We start from the raw sequence: 18,288 nt of genomic DNA on the forward strand, positions 1-18,288 counted from the left end.
AGGCCAACATGATATATTTGATGGTCAAACTGTCACTTTGCCACATCTTATATGTGACCCTTTTCTCCTCCATAGCATCTTCTCTGATTGGCTCAAGATCTGGAGAGTCGAGGATGTAGGAGACCTCCTGAGTTAATACAATCCTCAAATTCCTTAACCAATCCACATAATTAGGACGATCAATTTGTTGGCATCTAAAATGCCTCGCAGTGATAGTGAAGAAGCCATTAAAATTAATCTACATTAAATAAAGAACAACGTATAAGCAGACCACTCAAGATGACAAACACAACTAGATGAGGACTACATTAATCTAATTGTGTCTCCCACTATTTTATTACGAACACCATAGCCCTCACCTATGGTAAGTGAGAAACCCTACCTTGCTTTCTTTAGTGGGCTTGAGATCCCAATTCCTTACAAATATCTTGTGTTACACAACAAACATTCATGAGTTCAAGGGTAGGAAATTTTCTTTTTCAATTGCAACCAATGCAATTCTCAACATAACTCCTGCCTTTAAGACACTTATAGTCTTGTGTTACACAATAAACTATAATGTCTTAGTTTAGTCAGACCCTTCATTTCCATATAAGCATATTTGAATAATGTTGTTTTTGTGTTACACAACAAAGCAACATCATCAAATATGCCATAAAGCATTATATACACTAAGATAATCTCACATTAATCCCTATAGTAAGCCTTGTGTTATATAACAAATCTACCATAGTTTGTAACATGATTTTGACTTAGCATGAAGGAAGGCATTAGTAGTGTCATAATCATTAAGTATTTCCACTTCAAGATTTCAATGAATCAAATTGGCCAGGTAAGTGGGGGAGAGGTGGGAGGCCCCCCGTTCTTGCCTTAAACACCAAAAGATTTGGCCAGGTAAGAAACGGACCCAATTAAAAACCACCAGCTCTTTACCTTCTCAGAACTATTTTCTTAGACACCAAATGATCACTCATTTTTTGAATGGATTTGCTTTTGATTTTCAACACTACGACTAAATATAATTTTTAAGAGGGCTTTAATGGTCTCAAATACACATTCTATCTTACTTTATCAAACTATATCACAAGCTATAACATATCATAAAAAACATAACATGATAATCATAACAATAGCATGCTGTGCCAAAAGTGTATGGTTATATCATCATTCTAGGACAATCTTTCAACATAGCAGATATCCACTGTTATGCTAGGACAACCTTATGACAAAATGATGACTAACTAAATTTAAACATGTCTATAATATTAATTAGGATTTAGGTGAAACACCTAATCAGTGACAATCAACAATACATATTGTATAACAACAACCATGCTACTAATATTAACATGACTTGCATATGATATGTCATAACATCTAATTGATCATTAATTGAATCAATCAAGGTGGCTCTGATACCATTGTTGGGTTCGGGTAGTGCAACGGAATACTGGACTTCAAAAATTTATGATCATGAAATCCATAACACCCAAAATCTTAGACCCAAGATCCCTTGACTAATTACAATTAATGAACAACTAATAAAGCAATTAAATAGTTTAGATAAATACCTCTTACGCGAAATTCTCAAATCTCCGCAGACACACAAACGTATGCCCTCCACAGGTGATCCACACGGAAATTGCTCCAGGAACAGGACTCCTAACGCCAAAATCTTGTTGATGAGTTCTAATCAATAGAACTTGGTTTGATCCAATCTGATCAAACCCGCACCTTGGACTTGGCCTCTTCTTGACTTGGATTTGACTCCTAAACCCTCACTTTTTTCCTCTATTTTTCTCATAATTCTTTTCCTAGGCTCTTGTCTTAAAGTGGGGCAGACTTGTCTTAATTTCAAGACAATGTCTCAAGGAAGAGAACTATCAAAAAGTGTTGGGAATACCTTGAACCACTTTGCTGCCACCTATTTATAGCAACAGAAGGGGCGCAGAAGGGGTCCAGATACACTCTTTCACGGAGTCACTTAATCAGCATATCAAAAATTAAGAGTCTTATTTGAGAAGGAATCTTAATTATAAGATACGATGATTCAGCCTTCTCTCGCGTCTCCTACGCATATCATCAATTAGGAGATGCCATATGCGCCTCAAATCATCTTAGAAAATTCTGAGATTTTGCCACGTGGTAGCCACTTGAATCAGGATTCTAATGGCATAAAAATTAAAGCATGACAATATCCCAATCGTGAGAAAGAAATGCGTGAAGTCGTGACTGTTCGCGTTTCTTACTGCGGTGCGTGCATAGATCTTTAGGGTGTCTCACGCCTCATCTGGCCATGGCACACTTTAAACTTTGTTCCATGCAGATAGAGGGTTGAGAGGGCTTCATCATAGGTGTGGAGATCAGATAAGAAGAAGATTTAAAATCCTTTCACCGATCAAAATAATTTTAGCCTTATCATTTTGTGCGCTCGACTTGATAGAGTCCTAACTAACTTGGACTCTATATATGGCACCCCAAATGGCTAAAAATATCCAATAAAATCCAGATAAATCTGGTTCAAGTCAGAACTTAACCCAATTTAATTAATAGCCCAAGTGGGTTAGCTAATTCAACAAGATTTTGATCAAATCAGCTTGATTAAGGAGCTAGGATTTGTGCCACATGTGCTAGCATGTTTCCTAGCAACCCTAGTTGGTTCCTTTAGTCCAACCAACCAACCAAAACTTGTTCTTGGTTAATTTCCTAATGTGTGTGACCCTATGGGCTCCACATCTAACCAGCAGTAGGTCTGGATGTGTGTTGATCTGATTAGATTAGACTCCATCTAATCGATTTAGATCAAACTCATGTCAACCCGAGTTGTCAAATTAGAACTCTTTCTAATTGCCTAATGAATTAATCACTTTAATTCATGAAAACCCACAAGACATGATTGACGTCTAGCAACGTGTCATGCCTATTCGGAAGATGTGGAATTTGATAGAAATTATCAAAATATCCTTCAGTGGTAAATTACCGTACAATTCAATCCTTCGATCATCCTGCACCCCGAATATGTTCATGGGTATAGAATTATGTCAAACTCAAATACATATTTCTATTGACTCATCATCAATCAATGGTAACTCTAATGAAGAATTAGAAACCCTTTCTAATCTTTATACTGTTTTGGCCAAAGACTTTCTGAGTTATCTAAAGATAAGAATACATGGGATGTTATCTCTTCTTACTTGGAGTGATCGATTTTTTGTTGATCTACTCACAACCTTCGTACACAATCCACCATATCCAGAACACCCCGTTCATGACTTTAGTCATAATTGACTAAACTAAAATATAGATTCATGTGCCCAAGATCTATGGTGATCTCAGGTCTAAGGATCACTTGCACAACTCCCACTTAGAGAACTATATTTTGACATGCAAGTAAGATTTTCATTAGATGTTCTTTTGGTGGATCAAATCAGTGTACTCATACCCTAACGAGCACTCATATCCTTGAATTAGTATCCCTACACAAGTGGTTGTGAGATTATCCATCCTCTCCATCAAGCATACATAGGATATGCTAGTCTTTTTGGATTCATTGATCTCCTGACTCAATGATTCAACGACTAGAATTATTTTAGATTAAGATTTTAGGTCTCACTGATCTGAACCCTTCATGCTCATAAAATCGTTGTCCTAATCTATGGGGTTCATCATAATCTTAAAAATTATTAAGATACAGCAAATGATGAATCATAAAAATGTCTCATTATTATTAATTAATAATAAATGTCATACATGAGTTGGGAGTAATTACAGAAAAGATCCTATCACATATTAAATGTGATTGGCGATTGGCTTGCAGGACACAATTCTTTTAGGTAGGACGTCCTACGGGACATTGGGATGGGGTACCATCCCATGTGTCGGGTTAGGATAGTCCCGCTAGTATCCTAGCATCCTAATCGGACGTATTGGTACATTCTTTGTCCTAAGTGTCAGAATGGGGTGGGATGGCAGTATGTTCTGTTCCATAGAAAAATCGGGACAGCCCCATCCTATGGAATTTAAAACCTTGGTTGATGGTAGCTATTTGTAGAATGGGCTGTTAATATATATATATATATATATATATATATATATATATATATATAAGATTTCTCTTCATAGCCTGCAATACGAAGGAATTTATATTTTGATAGTTTTCCAGACCTGAAGCAATTTTTATATGATAATGGCAGGACTTTCTTTTAAGGAGAAAGGAAAGCCAAACTTGGTCTACTAGTTGGTACCGATACTTTAAAAAGAAATGCCGCGGTATTCTTGTGGCCAAGGCAATGCACAATGTATACGCAATATGTTAGCCACAAACATGGATGCATTTGTGGCTAATATTTTTAAATATAAAAATAAATAAAACATATTAAATTCAATAAAGACAAAAATATTATATTCTAGATAATTAATCTTAATTAAAAATAACAATACTAACAACTAATTCTTATTATTTCATACTTAATACTAATGGTCTAATAGTGATAGTTATAATGTAATTGAAACCCAAATTTGATTTGACCATCATTTGGAACATGCTTCATTTGCATAGGCCCATCTAAGAGGGCATATATTTGGCTCTATAATTCTAAACATGTCGTATATGCAACACACATATATGGCTGCACAGTCCTAAGTTCATGGTCTTTTTGGCCCATATTCAATATGGCCACATGTAGGCAATGCGGTATTGTCAGGGAAGGAATGCTAAACCATGCCAAGCTAGCTAGTTTGGTGCATACTAAGCAGGACCAGTTAGCTACTGGCATGATTCATCCTATCAAATTGGTTTGCCCTCCTTTGAGTGATTCAATGACCAAAATCCCTCCTCGATCATGGCTTCGAACCTTCCCTTCAATACTTAAACCTTAATCTGCATCCCCAATGCCTGATAATGATTTCGAACACTTCTGCCCCTCTTTCCTTCTCTCTCTCTCTCTCTCCCCAATGGCCTCTCCTTTCCTCTCCCTCTCTCTCGGTCTCTCTCTCCCCCTCTCCCTCCCTCTTCCTCTCCCTCTCTTTCTCTTTGTTCCTCTCCCTATTTCACCCTCCCTCTCCCTCTCCCTCTTCATCCTCTGTGGAATTGGGGAGCAAGGAGGCAAAGCATTGAAACCCTTTTTTTTTATTTGCAAATTTTGAATTGAATTCGGCAAATCATTTGTAGACTTCTGTTTGAAATTTGAAAAGTTAAAAAAGGGAGCTCAAAATGGCATGGAATGGTATGGTATGGATCCATACCATGCCAAACTAATCGTTGGCCGATGCACTCTCCAGTACCAATTCGGCGAACCTTGCCGCCAGGGGGGATTGCATATGTAGATGGGGCCTTACGTACAACATTTTAAAACACATGTTGGTACCTTGCTCCATTTCAAAGTTTGTTTTTGAGATAGTTTGTTTTATATCTCTATATTTGTAGCAGTGATTAATGTGCTTAAGAAGTTTGTTTGGCTAAGATTTGAAGAATGTATTTTTTCCCCAATGGAATCATGAACCCTAGCTAGTGAATAAAGAATTCATATTTCATAGTTAAGCATATATTTTTTGTTACATCTTCTAATCAATAAATGACAATAGACAATAAATCAATAAACAGTGATGAAGAAGTGATGGAAATTGTTCTCCGCCCAGCATTGAATCCACTTGCAAAAGGGCAACCCATAAAAAGCTCTCTAGCTCAAAACTTGAAAAATCAATAGCTTCATCCAGGAGAAAGATTCCTTGTTGATCCTTTATTACTTGATAGAGCTGCTGGAATCATAAAGAAGACTTTTGATTTTTGAAGATGTGACAGCCATCCATCAAATTTTTGTAAAAACTTTCAAAGCAAAGCACGAACTAAGGGACATCGATGAGCTTAATTAGGTGCTTCGTGAGAGTTTTTATCAAAGTATTACATCACATCCTTCATTGAACTATAGAATCAAAAGATAGACTACTAAGTCCTATGGATATTTACGAGCTAAGCTAATTCAACAAATTTGCAGTTGAACATTACTTGCCATTTTTTTGCTTGATGCAAATATCTTAGAGCTTGAATTGCAACACTGCATTATTTTCCCAAGGATTCCCTAGCGGAGTTTTAAGGAAAAATCTAACTGCTGTCCAGAAATTCCTGTATACACAGGAACAAAGATCTCAAGTAGAAATCAGAAGATTGTTGATAATAATGAGAGACCATCATAAGATACAGTATAGATCAAGGAAAGGCTTATTGCATCTATTTTCAAATCCAATACAAGATTAACTAGCAGAATAATGACAAAACTTGCAAAAGAAAGAATGAAAAAATAATAAGAAAAAATAGACTGAGAATAGGAGGAAGGATTTTTGGATGGCTTTAGCAAATTCACTTCCTTTTTCTTGTTTCACAATCTCTAAAACCTTCATGTCAGGCCTTAAATAGATAAGAAAATTAAATCAATTTCTCAAATGCTCTTGGTATTCTTATGAGATGGCTGCCCCACTTAAGGGTGGGGGCTGCACATCCTTTTTTCTAGTGGATATTTCTCTGTGGACTGGTATAAATGGTCTTATGTGGCAAGATAAGATTTGCCACATTATTGCTCAATCTAACCATCAAAAAGGTGCCACAATTTTTTAATCTCAGCCACCAACTATCCTGCTAAAACTGAAAATTATAAACAAAAAAGATAACAAAATTCAGTGAATTAATGTCTTTGGTACATTTTACATTGAAAGAGGAATTCATCAATCTGTAGATCACATATGCATCACACTTCTGGCAACTAATTTATTTATTCATAAAATATCTTGTTTCCCTGTACTTCACTTTCTCCCTTTTTGAAAAAGGAAAAAGAATTGCTACTGTCAGACACTCCATCATCCTTTTTGTCCAAGCTTGACACTGATGTATCTACCAAGCTTTCAATGTCATTATGACATTTCACAAACTAAATGTTACTATTAGATATTCTTTGCGAGCTATTCTATTGTTTGTGGACATTAGTTGTATAATCTTGTAACATATTGTTGATGCTTACATTTTCTGCAATGATATATACTCATATAAATTGTTCTTTTATGTTAGAGTCAACTCATGAAAGCATGGATGCTTCAGTATTCAATGTAGAGGATTACCATTATGAAGATATTGAAGAATGTTTGGTACACGCATTTCCTACCTTGTCTTGTTTTATGTGACCTTGAAAATTTCTACTATTCTTGTTTTACGACAACTTTGGGATCATCTAGGCAAGAGGCATTTTCGATATTTAGTACATTCTTACATTGAAGATATAGCAAAAATAATTTATTACATCAGGGTATTTCAGCAATGTTAATTAATTGGATTGTAAGTTGTAAAATTCTTGAGATACTTCCTTGCACAGTTTCTCCTGGGGACATGGATTCCAAATTTATTTGGCAAAATTAAATTTTCTTTGCATCCTTAATCACCAATTTCTTTACGTAAGGTATATAGATCCATTCCTTTGACTTAGAAGGTTCTGTTTCATTATTTTCTTTCTTTTTCTTTATGGGCATTGGGCAAAGTACTGGAGATGTTAATAAGAAGAGATCATGAGTGAAAGTAGCCATCATTCCCTTAAAGGGAGAGATATGTGAAAAATCAAGCTAAAAGGAAATTAGTTTACATGACCAGCTCTAGTGAAACCTGCAACACAAAAGCACTCTAGGCATCATAGCAATTTCTTAAGAAGCAAAAATCCTTTATTTGATTGATAGTATTATGAGCTTCTGTGTTGTGGCTTGCACATATGTAGCTTCTAATCTTCGAAAATTACCATCCTACAAAGATTGCAACTAAAGTCAGATCCTTTCAAAGGAGGATTCATTTGAGCTGAAGATTTTTTTTTTCTTCTTGCACTGGATGTTTTCTTTAATTGGCTGGAGAAATCTAGGCAAAACCTTTAGAACATTGCAAATGCCATCTGACTACGTAGGCGGTCATGGCTTTGTTGAGCTATGTTCAAGTTTGGACTCAAGCACTGGAAGAATGTTTACATCTTGTTCTGAGTGAGAAACCAATGGACTTAAATTAAAAATGCTTCAAATAATTTTTTTTAATGATATTTTCGAGCTCTTTACACTTGCATCCTGAAGAGGTATTGTCCTCAAAACTTCTTGATGATTTTCACAACATAAAAAAACTTGACTATTATCACCTTGCAAATTTAGGATGCAACTTTTGGTTCCATTCCTAAATGCCGAACTTGCTGTGCCAAAAGTGATAATCTACTTAACTAAGTCTTAATCCCAAACTAGTTGGGGTTGTCCACATAATCATTTTCCTCCATTCTATTTGGTTTTGGGCCATACTTTTTGAGAGATGTCGAGATATCAAATCTTTACTTGCTACTTCATTCAATGTGATTTTCAGTTTACATGCATCAAATCTTTAGAACACTTTCCTTTTACATGTATCAAACCATTCATTCATACTAGTGCATCTCTTAGCCTACATTGTACATATTCAAAGTTCAAACCATTTAAGATAAGTCATCATTTGCTCAATTTGTCCTCAATTGGTGATACCTCTCCCATTCTATGGATAACTTCATTTTTTATTCTATTTTTTTCTTGTATTACCACATATGATTTTAACCATAGTCTACCATATTGTCCGGTACGGGTGTATCGTACTGTATCAGTATGGTACCGACACTCGATATGTTGTCTTGTATTGTACCGAACCGTATATTGCTACTGTAATAGGATGGTCCTTATACGGGTTCCAATACGAACCTTGATTTTGACATTCTCATTTTGGTGGCACTCATTTTGTGCACATGTTTTTTTCTAATTGCCGACATTCAAGACCATAAAGCATAACTAGTCTTATCACTATCTATAAAGTTTTTCCATCAACTTGGGAAGTATCCTATAATCACATAATATCGGTTGTATTTCTCTATTTTATCCATCTCTTTTAATCCTATGGATAACATCCTCTTCAATCTTCTCTTTTCTATGAATAATCTATTCTAAATACTGAAATTAGTTACCTTTAGAAACTTTATGATCCTCAATTTTCACAGTACCTCCATCTCTACTTCTAATTTTACTAAATTGCATTCTATGTATTCCATGTTTGTCCTGCAGTCCTACTTAAACTAAAATTCTTGGATTCTCATGCGCTTATTCATAACTTAAACTCACTATTAACTCCGAACTTAGTTTTATGCACTAAGATTGCATCATCCATAAATAGCTTGCACCAAGGAATATCGTTCTGAATATCTCTAGTAAGCTGATCCATACCTAGTGCAAAATAAGGAGCTAGAGGAGATCCTTGGTGTAACTTATTGTGATTGGACTCTGTCATAAGCCAAAGAGTGATAATCTCTAGCAAGTTATTTGGGGAAAATTCTAATCCATACACACCTAGCTAAAGTACCCCAACTAAACCATTTTGTCATAACAATTATGTATCTTTTTTATTTCTTTATCTTTTGCACATGATAAAATTGAGGAACTATGTATTTGTTGAATGAAATTTATGGAAATATCAAATGCATAATTATTCTTGTCTTGGCAACCAACAAAGTTCACCCTCAACAAATGCGCTCTTGCACTAATGGAAAGGAAAAGGAACCAACATCAACATGCATGTGATGGGCTTGAAATTGATCTTTTCATTGGATATATGTCCCATGAAAAGATGGATCCCTTTTTAAGGGAACTAATAGGGGCAAAATATTCCTAAATTCTTCTTTAAGATCCCTTGCGTATGAGCAATTGACTACTATTCCATTCCAATTGACCTACTTCGATGTCATAGAAATCCTATTTACCAACAAAGTTACAAATTTTTATTTTTTTTCATCATTACATTTGGCATATTTTCAATGAAACTACAAGTGCAAATAAATTATTAGTGCTAGTATCTATGGTTTACTAATTAGCTTTCTGGTTATATATGAAGGTAACTTGTCCATGATTAATAAAGCAGGCATAACAATAATATTTCATGGATTCTATGTTGGTAGGTCTGTGTTGTTGAATAAGAGCAATTAGAATGATCATATCTAACCAATGTCACCAAGAGTTAAATCATAGTACCTACCATCATACTGGTCTAGTCTGGGTTGATAAGTACCAGGACGCTAACATTGCACCTCTTAAGATGGTCTGCCATTGCAACTCATACCAGGAAGCATTTTTTATTTTTTATTTTCAATTTCAAAACATTTGTGTCTTAGTTGAACTTATAATGAAATATTTAACTATTTTAACATCCTTAAACATCGCTTTTGAGTAAATGACATGTGTATTATGCTGATATTGGTTTTGATACTCGTGGTTTGAACAAAATTTACAAACTAGTACTAATAAATATAAATGAAACATAACTTATATATATTATGCACAATTGAAACATAACTATAAGTGAAATAACATCCAATTTTTTTTTAGCTCCTAGCGGAATGTTTATGGGCAAGATTCACCGAACTGGTTCTAGGGCTTGTATCGGTTGGCGACTGGCACGATACAGTGCAGGTCGTCCCATGTTGTTTTGAGATATACCAATTTTTTTCTGCTGATTTCAATTTTTTGCCAATTTCAATTTAAAATCGGCAAAAAAAAAAAAAAGATTCCCTTATTTCAAAATGAAACAGGAGATCCCTGTTCCAAACTTCCGGTGAGGGCTGTTGATCCCTCTCTCCCTCTCCCTCTCCCTCTCCCTCCCTTCATCCCTCCCTCCCTCTCTTCATCTCTATTCATTCCCTCCCCCTTTGTAGGCATGGTATAATTCCATTTTGAATCGAACAAATGGATTGTGCTAGTAACCGATTGGTCCAATTTGGTATGCCCCAAACTCGTTGGTTTGGCATGGTTCAAGAGACGGTGCCTATGGGTCTTATAATAATTAGGTCATTGGATCTGATATTAGCTTTCATATTGTTCTCATCTCTGATATTGTGTCTGATTGTCCTAGATAACCCTTTTGATGTTGTGGTTCATAGTCTCTCTAGTAGGACCCTGGCCATCTTTGCTCAAGATAATAAGAGGCAATATTGTACCATGACTTTTGAACCAGCTCCTACAGGAAGGCTAAAGCTTTGTAGGAGCATATCCCTTGCAATATGATGTGTAGGGTGTAGATGAGAATAATATATAAAAGGAACATAATGTCTAGTTTGTCTGTTCATTGCTTTAAGGAATCTGAATCTGGAATGCAATGATGATGAGTGTCTATCAAATCCCCAGATGACTAACTGACCCACCAAGTGTGCAATCTCTTGAGCATCCTTGTCTCTTTAAAATGAATGCTCTCAAGCTCTCCACAACTCCTACGAAACCAGTCCATGATGTCACCAGCTAGTTTGCTCCATCCTGCAGTTTTATTCCCCCCTTCTCCTGTATGACAACAACCATTCCTCGTATCTTTTTCTTGCTCTGGCTTCATGGACATGATCCTGTGTTGCATGGGTGTTCTCTTTCTCATAGTGAATGGTCTAAGCTCCTACGGTCTGGGACACTATTCTAGTCATCATGACAACCCTAATCACCAAACTTGTCATCACCAAGCTATCATTAAATCATCATTGCAGGTATTGTGTTGTGCAAGCTAGGATTTGATGGTTTGGGTGTCTCATTGTCTTCCCAGACTTGTACATTGTCCATTACGTCTACCACATTGACTAGGTCCTTCTGTGACAGACATTTTGGTCCCGATCTGACTACCTCTCTTTCTGGACTCAAGTAAGATTAAAGCCCTTCCTAACAACCTCTTTGACTACCTTTAGAGGTCCTGATCATCTCTGCTTGCTAACTTGCCCGAGCTCCCTGTCTGACTTTAGTGCCTTGCCGTGTTTCACAACTTGGCCGAAGCACTTGCAGTCCCATGGCTGACCAGAATCCTCAAACTACCAGTCACCTTATCTACCATCACTCCCTCCAGTCTTTCGAGTGCACTGTGACTCGAATGTAAGTATTCTTTTGCGCACCAGTTGGTGTTTGGTACACCCATCTTCTATGCCATGATTTCTAGATGGTCATGGAGGATCCCCTAGCTTAGTTAGCACTGGCATGTCCTAATGTTTTTGATCTGCAACATGGCCAAGCATAGGGCCCTCATCCTAGACAAACTTGTCTTCTAATGGGTCATCTTGCTTCTTTTCAGTCCTTGTGCTAATATACTTGAGTTCATATTGTACTGAGTTAAGGCTAGATTATGTAGCCTTTTCATCATGAAGTGATTTTCTGTTTGGTGTAGATCAAGGCTAATGTACTCCACTTTCACTCACATCAACTAGAATGAGACAGTTTGTGAGAGGATTGGGATGACAATCTTTCTTAAATATGGTCTAGATGTGCCTTGTTGGACCCACCACTGTCCTACAATCAAATAACACAGCCATATAAGGAACTCATGTCCTAAGCTATACATGAAAACTTGAACAATAGAATACTAAAGTTAGCTTTGATAATGGTACTTGGTGACATCTAGGATTCATTGGTTCGCGGGAAGAACTTTTCTTCTCAGGAAGTAACTTGTTGGATATAGGATTTTAGCATGTTTGGTTGATTATAGAAAAGTAATTTATTGCAAAGTTGTTCATATTTGGTTGAGCACCCATTTTCTTAAAAAAATTATGTAGAATACCTATTATACCCTTAATAGATATAAGGCCATATCTTTTTGCTTCTAAACTTTATATAAATAATAATATTATATAAATATAAATATAAATATAATATTAATATATCATAATATAACATTAGATCATAATAATTGATTGTATTAATATAATACTAATATATATTGATCTTATATTAATATAATATTATTTTTAATATAATAAATTTATTAATATAAATATAAATATAAATATTATATTATATTAATATAAATTATTAATATATTAGTAAAAAAACTATGTTAATGTTAATAAAAATATTATATTAGTATAAATATTAAAATATGATAAAATTATAATATTAATATTAATATAAACATTATATTATGTTCATATAAATATTAGGGTAATATTAATATAATATTATATTAATATTTATAAGGATAATATTTAAATGATATTTTCGAGAATTTGTATGCTTCACAATCATATATTTACAAAATCATCATCATCATAACCATTCATTGATATTTTGTAAAATCTTAGTTATGGATTTTAAAAGGATATTTTCAGAAAGAGAAAAATATAATTAATTTTCATCCCATGGGAAGTTTTGAAATCCACTTCTCCCATGAATTTTTCTTCCTATGGGAAGAGGTTTTTCATTCTTTCTCCTCTTAAAACTCCAACCAAACAAAAGACTTCCTCTCCACTTCCAAGGAATTGCCTCTTCCCCTCTCCACTTCTTGTGAACCAAATGAGTCCCTAGATTTTTACCTGCTTTTGAGAACTTCTGAACCACTTCCAAGAAGCTTCTCCCTACCTAATCAATATAGAGTTATCAATAATGATATTATAATCTCAATATAATGCACAAGTGTACCATCAATCTTCGATGTCGACTTTTTTATTTCCTCACTTATAGCTTGTGCAGCCAGGCCATCATCCAACCTATGCACCACCTTTTCACTGCCTGAAGTAGCTTGTCATTGAAAGCAATTTGGTACTTGTACTGGTACTTAGGGTTCAGACAGCAGGGTTGTACAAAAAAACAAGAACAAGATTAATAAACATCAATTATTTAACAAAGGATGAGTAAGGCTTGGGTTTCAGCAAGTTTTACCTACCATGTACAATTCCAAACCCATTTGAGTGTGCCATCTATTCTCAATATTCTATAAGTATGGCGCAGCTTTTTTAAGCCAACTCTATCTACAATCTCCTCTTGGTCCATTTGTATTTTAGTGTAAAGAATGCCCTTCTACAGGTGCTTTTCATCATCCACTTCTCCTCAACATGATGTACAAAGGATCCACTGCCTTAAAGACCTTAGTGCATCTATTCTAGTAAATATGAGCTCAAGATAATCAACTTAATTCTTCTTCCCTCCTATGCCCTGGCATACTTGAGAGCCACCCACCTCGTTGAAATAACCATCACCCTGAGAACTCTTTTCCTATCAAGGAGGCTCTTTAAGGCTACATATTAGTTGCAAACTATGTTATGGGGCCTAAGAGGCTCTCCCTATATGTTTGACCTCATTAGGGTTAGTGCCTGCATATGATTATAGATGTATTTGGATATTGCTTACCCGCTATCCATGACTGACATAACTTGCAGCAAGTCACTGATATCCTTCAGCATTAGATCTTTGCCATGTGCTGCATGAGGTCCAGCAGAAATGTGGCTTCTCTAACATCAAGTCATCTCTAACCTTTTATACTCTGGGTCATGTGCACCCTAGACTACATACTCCTTGCCAATCTCCTTAATGCAATCCCAAAGTCACAAAGAGTACACTGTGTCTCCATACCTTGAATAAAAAAGATTCAAAGTGGATCCCTATACTATATTCGAGAAGTTCACTGTGAAATGAAGGCGGCATACTGAGCACCTTAGGCTCCTATACCCTCATAATGGTAAAACATGATTGGCAGATAATGCTAGTGTTGGAGCCTGCTCTTTTCATTGTGCTCTGGAATTCCTTACGAGGAATAGTAAATCTGGACTATTTAATTGCTTGGATTCTCCCTTCCGTTTCCACTTCTGTAACTTCAGATTGGATGCCCCATTGCTTACTGTATCAGAAGATCCAAATTTATCTACCTGTGAATCTTATCCATTGCTTTGCTAACTTGATATTTTTCTTTTTTTTCTTTAATTCTTTTATCACTTAATATCTGTTCTGAAATGGTGAATACTGGAAACAGCACAAATGCAACATGATAGTTGTAACTCATGCTCATGTTTTAACACGTAATAGAAGGTTGTGCTGCATCCTTGACTTGGATAATCCAGGCATTATTGAGCTTGTACAATCAGAGATTTCATTCGAAATGCTCATTTTGAGGATTATTTTTGTAAATTACCCGTTATTAGAGATTTCGATTTCTTGATTCACAGGTAGAGGAGTTATCTCAAGAACAGAATGAACCTCTGCAGAGTAATCTACATCAAGATCAATTCAAAGTAACTATTACTTGATGGACCATTAGATAAGGACCCAATTCGACAGTGTTGTCCTCACAGCACTTGGATTATTTGCTTTTCTGCAGATTTCAGATGCTAAAATATGGGAGTGGTCAAAAGGAAAGGAAGGAAATATCCGTTCTCTGCTATCGACACTACAATATGTGAGTATGGCTTTCATTATCAGAAAAGAAGATTGGCATCGCAAGCCTTATTCTTCTGCTTCATACATAAACCGGAACCCTTTTCAAGTCATGGTTATTCGTTTTCATTAATTTAGAGTAACCACAATCACTCGTCTATCTTGAGGATTGCTTGAAAATGCTATCTGGCAATTCATGATATAGATTAGTGACATACCATCAAGTTGATCTCAATGTGGCAATGAAATTAGTTCTTTCATCAGGTTTCTCTCTGTTATTAGTTGTGGATTACTGATAATGAACATTACGTTACATATTGCTTGCTTCAGAACATGGCAGTAAACATATTTTATTTAGTAAATTCTTATAAAAGCTTATGATAGTGTTTCAAATGACTTATTTCTTACAGTTTTTTTCTCCACTCGCCTTCTAGGTTCTCTGGCCAGAGTGTGGATGGAAATCAATTCCCCTTGTTGATATAATTGAAGGAACTGCTGTGAAGAGAGCATATCAAAAGGCATTACTTTGTTTACATCCAGATAAACTACAACAACGGGGTGCAGCTGTTCATCAAACATATATTGCAGAAAAGGTTTTTGAGATTTTGCAGGTATTTGGTATCTCCAACTCATCATGTATCATTTGTCAACATTTTCTGTTGGGCTTTTATTAAGCTCTCCATTGGAACTAATTACTCAGATGTCTTTTGTTATTTATTGATGCAAAACAAGAAGAGTTTTTTCTAGCGTGCTTATGCTGATAAACAATGTAGAACTCACAGCACAATTTTATGCATCATATAAACTAAACTTTTCTAACGTAACAGTTGCATATCAAAGCAATTTGTTACACGTCTATGAGGAAGGCCATGTCTGAAAACCATGAATCACTTTTTACATGCATGCAGCAAAGTCATTCTGGTACAGCCTCTTTTCAGAATCATACGCAACTGATTTGGAACAACTTCATTGTTAGCAGGAAAAAAATATAGGAAAAGTTATAGGAACATTCCTTCAACTTTAGCTCAATTTCATTTACACCTCCTGTACTTTAGAAAGTATCAAATCAGTCTTTTAGTTTTTAATATGTACCAATATGATCCAGTCATTTACTTATCAATAAACGATATTATCTTTTTTTCTTAATGGATAAAAATGCCTCTTGCTTATGGGTAGGCTTGGAGGAGGAAGAGGATGAGAATGAGAAAGAGTAGGAGGGAGCTGCTGTGGAGGGAGATGGCTTATGGACTGCTTAGAAGAGGAGGAAGGGAGAAGGAATCAATCGGAGAGGAGGGAGGATGGAGGAAGAGGATGAGAAGGGGGAGGAGGATGGAAGAGGATGAGAAGGAGGAGGGGGCTGCTTGGAGCCGGATGGCTTGGAGGAAGAGGAGGAGAATGGAAGGAGGAGGGGATCTATCAGAGAGGAGGAAGGAAAGAGGAGGATGAGGAGGAAGAAGAGGTGGTAGAGGAATGGATGGAGGTGGAGGGAGCATCCATAGAGGAGGAAAAATGGATGAGGAGAAAAGGGAGGAGGAAGAAAGAGGAATGCCGATGACAGAGGAAGAGGGGATCAATCGGATAGGAGGGAGGAGGAAGGGGAGGCAGTGGAGGAATGGGTGGAGATGGATGGAGCTGCCATGGAGGAGGAAAAATGGGTGAGGAGGAAGAAAAGAAGGAGAAAGAGGGATGCCGGCGATGGAGGAGGAGGGGATCAATTGGAGATGAGGGAGAGGAGAAGAAGAAGGTGGTGGCGAAATGGATGGAGGTGGAGAAATGGGTGAGGAAGGAAAGGAGGGAGAAAGAGGGTCATCGATGATGGAGGAGGAGATCAATCGAAGAGGAGGGAGGAGGAAGAAGGTGGAGATAAGGGTAGTTTTATCATTTTATAAACTGATGGTATTATGTGATAGTCACGTGATACCATTTTATTAATGGAGATAGACGGCTGGATTATATTGGAACATATCGATAACAACAGCACTGCATCTCTTCTTATTCTTGCCTATTTCATTTGTATTAAATTAGTTTTTTAGCACAGAGCAATGTAACCTAATGGCATCAGTGCTGGTCTATTGCCTCATTCCACATCAAGCCATTTATATGAACTCTCTTTATGTTTTATCCTTTATTTTCATTTTGAGAGAACCCCTAAAAAACCTATTGATTGTAGAAATGTTTTATAAGGCTTTGGCTCCCTAAGGCAGCCCACTCTTCAGGGAGTCCAGTGAGATAGTTAAAGTTTGTTATTTCTCAGTAATTAATCTTGAGCTCGATTGTTCAGTTCTATTGAAGACTATGGGATGCTTCCCAAAAATATACTGACAGGTTGCCATGAGAGAGTATTTTCTCCAATCATTTAGGCATTAGTTGAGCTTTCTTTAGTACAAAAGTTGATAAGCTTCCTTTTTTATTCACAGAAGAGTAAATACTGTTTGGCTAAAATGCATATTTATAGTTACATATACTAAATTTTTTACTTCTTGTGTAGGAAGCATGGACTCAATTCAGTTCAGTCAGTGCACTTTGATGGTGAGATGGTCATCATTTGGCTGCTTGTATCAAAACCTAAAATACATACTTTAGTGTTATGGAGTGTATCTGATATGTTTATCCATGATGAGCAACAAGATTTCAGTTGTGTGATATCCAGATCAAGAAAACATTATGTTTTAGAAGATTTTCATATTGTTTGCCTAGACAATTGTCTGGCATACTGGATAAGATCCATACTGGCTAATTCATATCCTTTTACTTCAGCTCACATTGGCACCAAAATTGGTTCTGGAAACCAAAATTTTACCACAGAAGGTAGTCAAGTTCTAGTATATGCCCATTACTAGGTTTTGGTGGTTGTAAGCATTGTCTATCATGTATCTCAAGCAAATAAATGTTCTGATAAACAAGAACCTGGAGTTAAGGGAACAGCATGAGGCATAGTACAAACAAAGTAGGATGATTGTAATACGTGTTTCAAGTAATTTCAATCTTTGAGTAATTTTCTTAAATGTAAGAGATGAGATGCCTGAACCTTCCTATAGTTGAAGTTTCTTAGCAAGAATTAAAGTTGAAATTTTATTTTCAAAAAACACTATTTAAATAATAATA

The 18,288-nt window shown here is 36.0% G+C and overlaps 1 protein-coding gene across 3 annotated transcripts in view; it reads left to right on the forward strand.

Moving 5' to 3' along the window:
• The window catches only part of LOC105035773 (J domain-containing protein required for chloroplast accumulation response 1), a 39,647-nt gene extending 21,708 nt beyond the window's left edge, over positions 1-17,939 (forward strand). For all 3 annotated transcript variants that reach the window (XM_073253745.1, XM_073253746.1, XM_010911466.4), the window contains exons 6-10: positions 7,058-7,134; positions 14,976-15,041; positions 15,128-15,205; positions 15,618-15,794; positions 17,672-17,939. In XM_073253745.1, the coding sequence (XP_073109846.1) occupies positions 7,058-7,134; positions 14,976-15,041; positions 15,128-15,205; positions 15,618-15,794; positions 17,672-17,710 (437 nt within the window). In that variant the 3' untranslated portion in view covers positions 17,711-17,939. The remainder of the gene's footprint in view (positions 1-7,057; positions 7,135-14,975; positions 15,042-15,127; positions 15,206-15,617; positions 15,795-17,671) is intronic.
• Positions 17,940-18,288: the final 349 nt, after the last annotated feature.

The sequence above is a fragment of the Elaeis guineensis genome, chromosome 3 (assembly GCF_000442705.2).
Source record: "Elaeis guineensis isolate ETL-2024a chromosome 3, EG11, whole genome shotgun sequence".
Classification (NCBI taxonomy): domain Eukaryota; kingdom Viridiplantae; phylum Streptophyta; class Magnoliopsida; order Arecales; family Arecaceae; genus Elaeis; species Elaeis guineensis.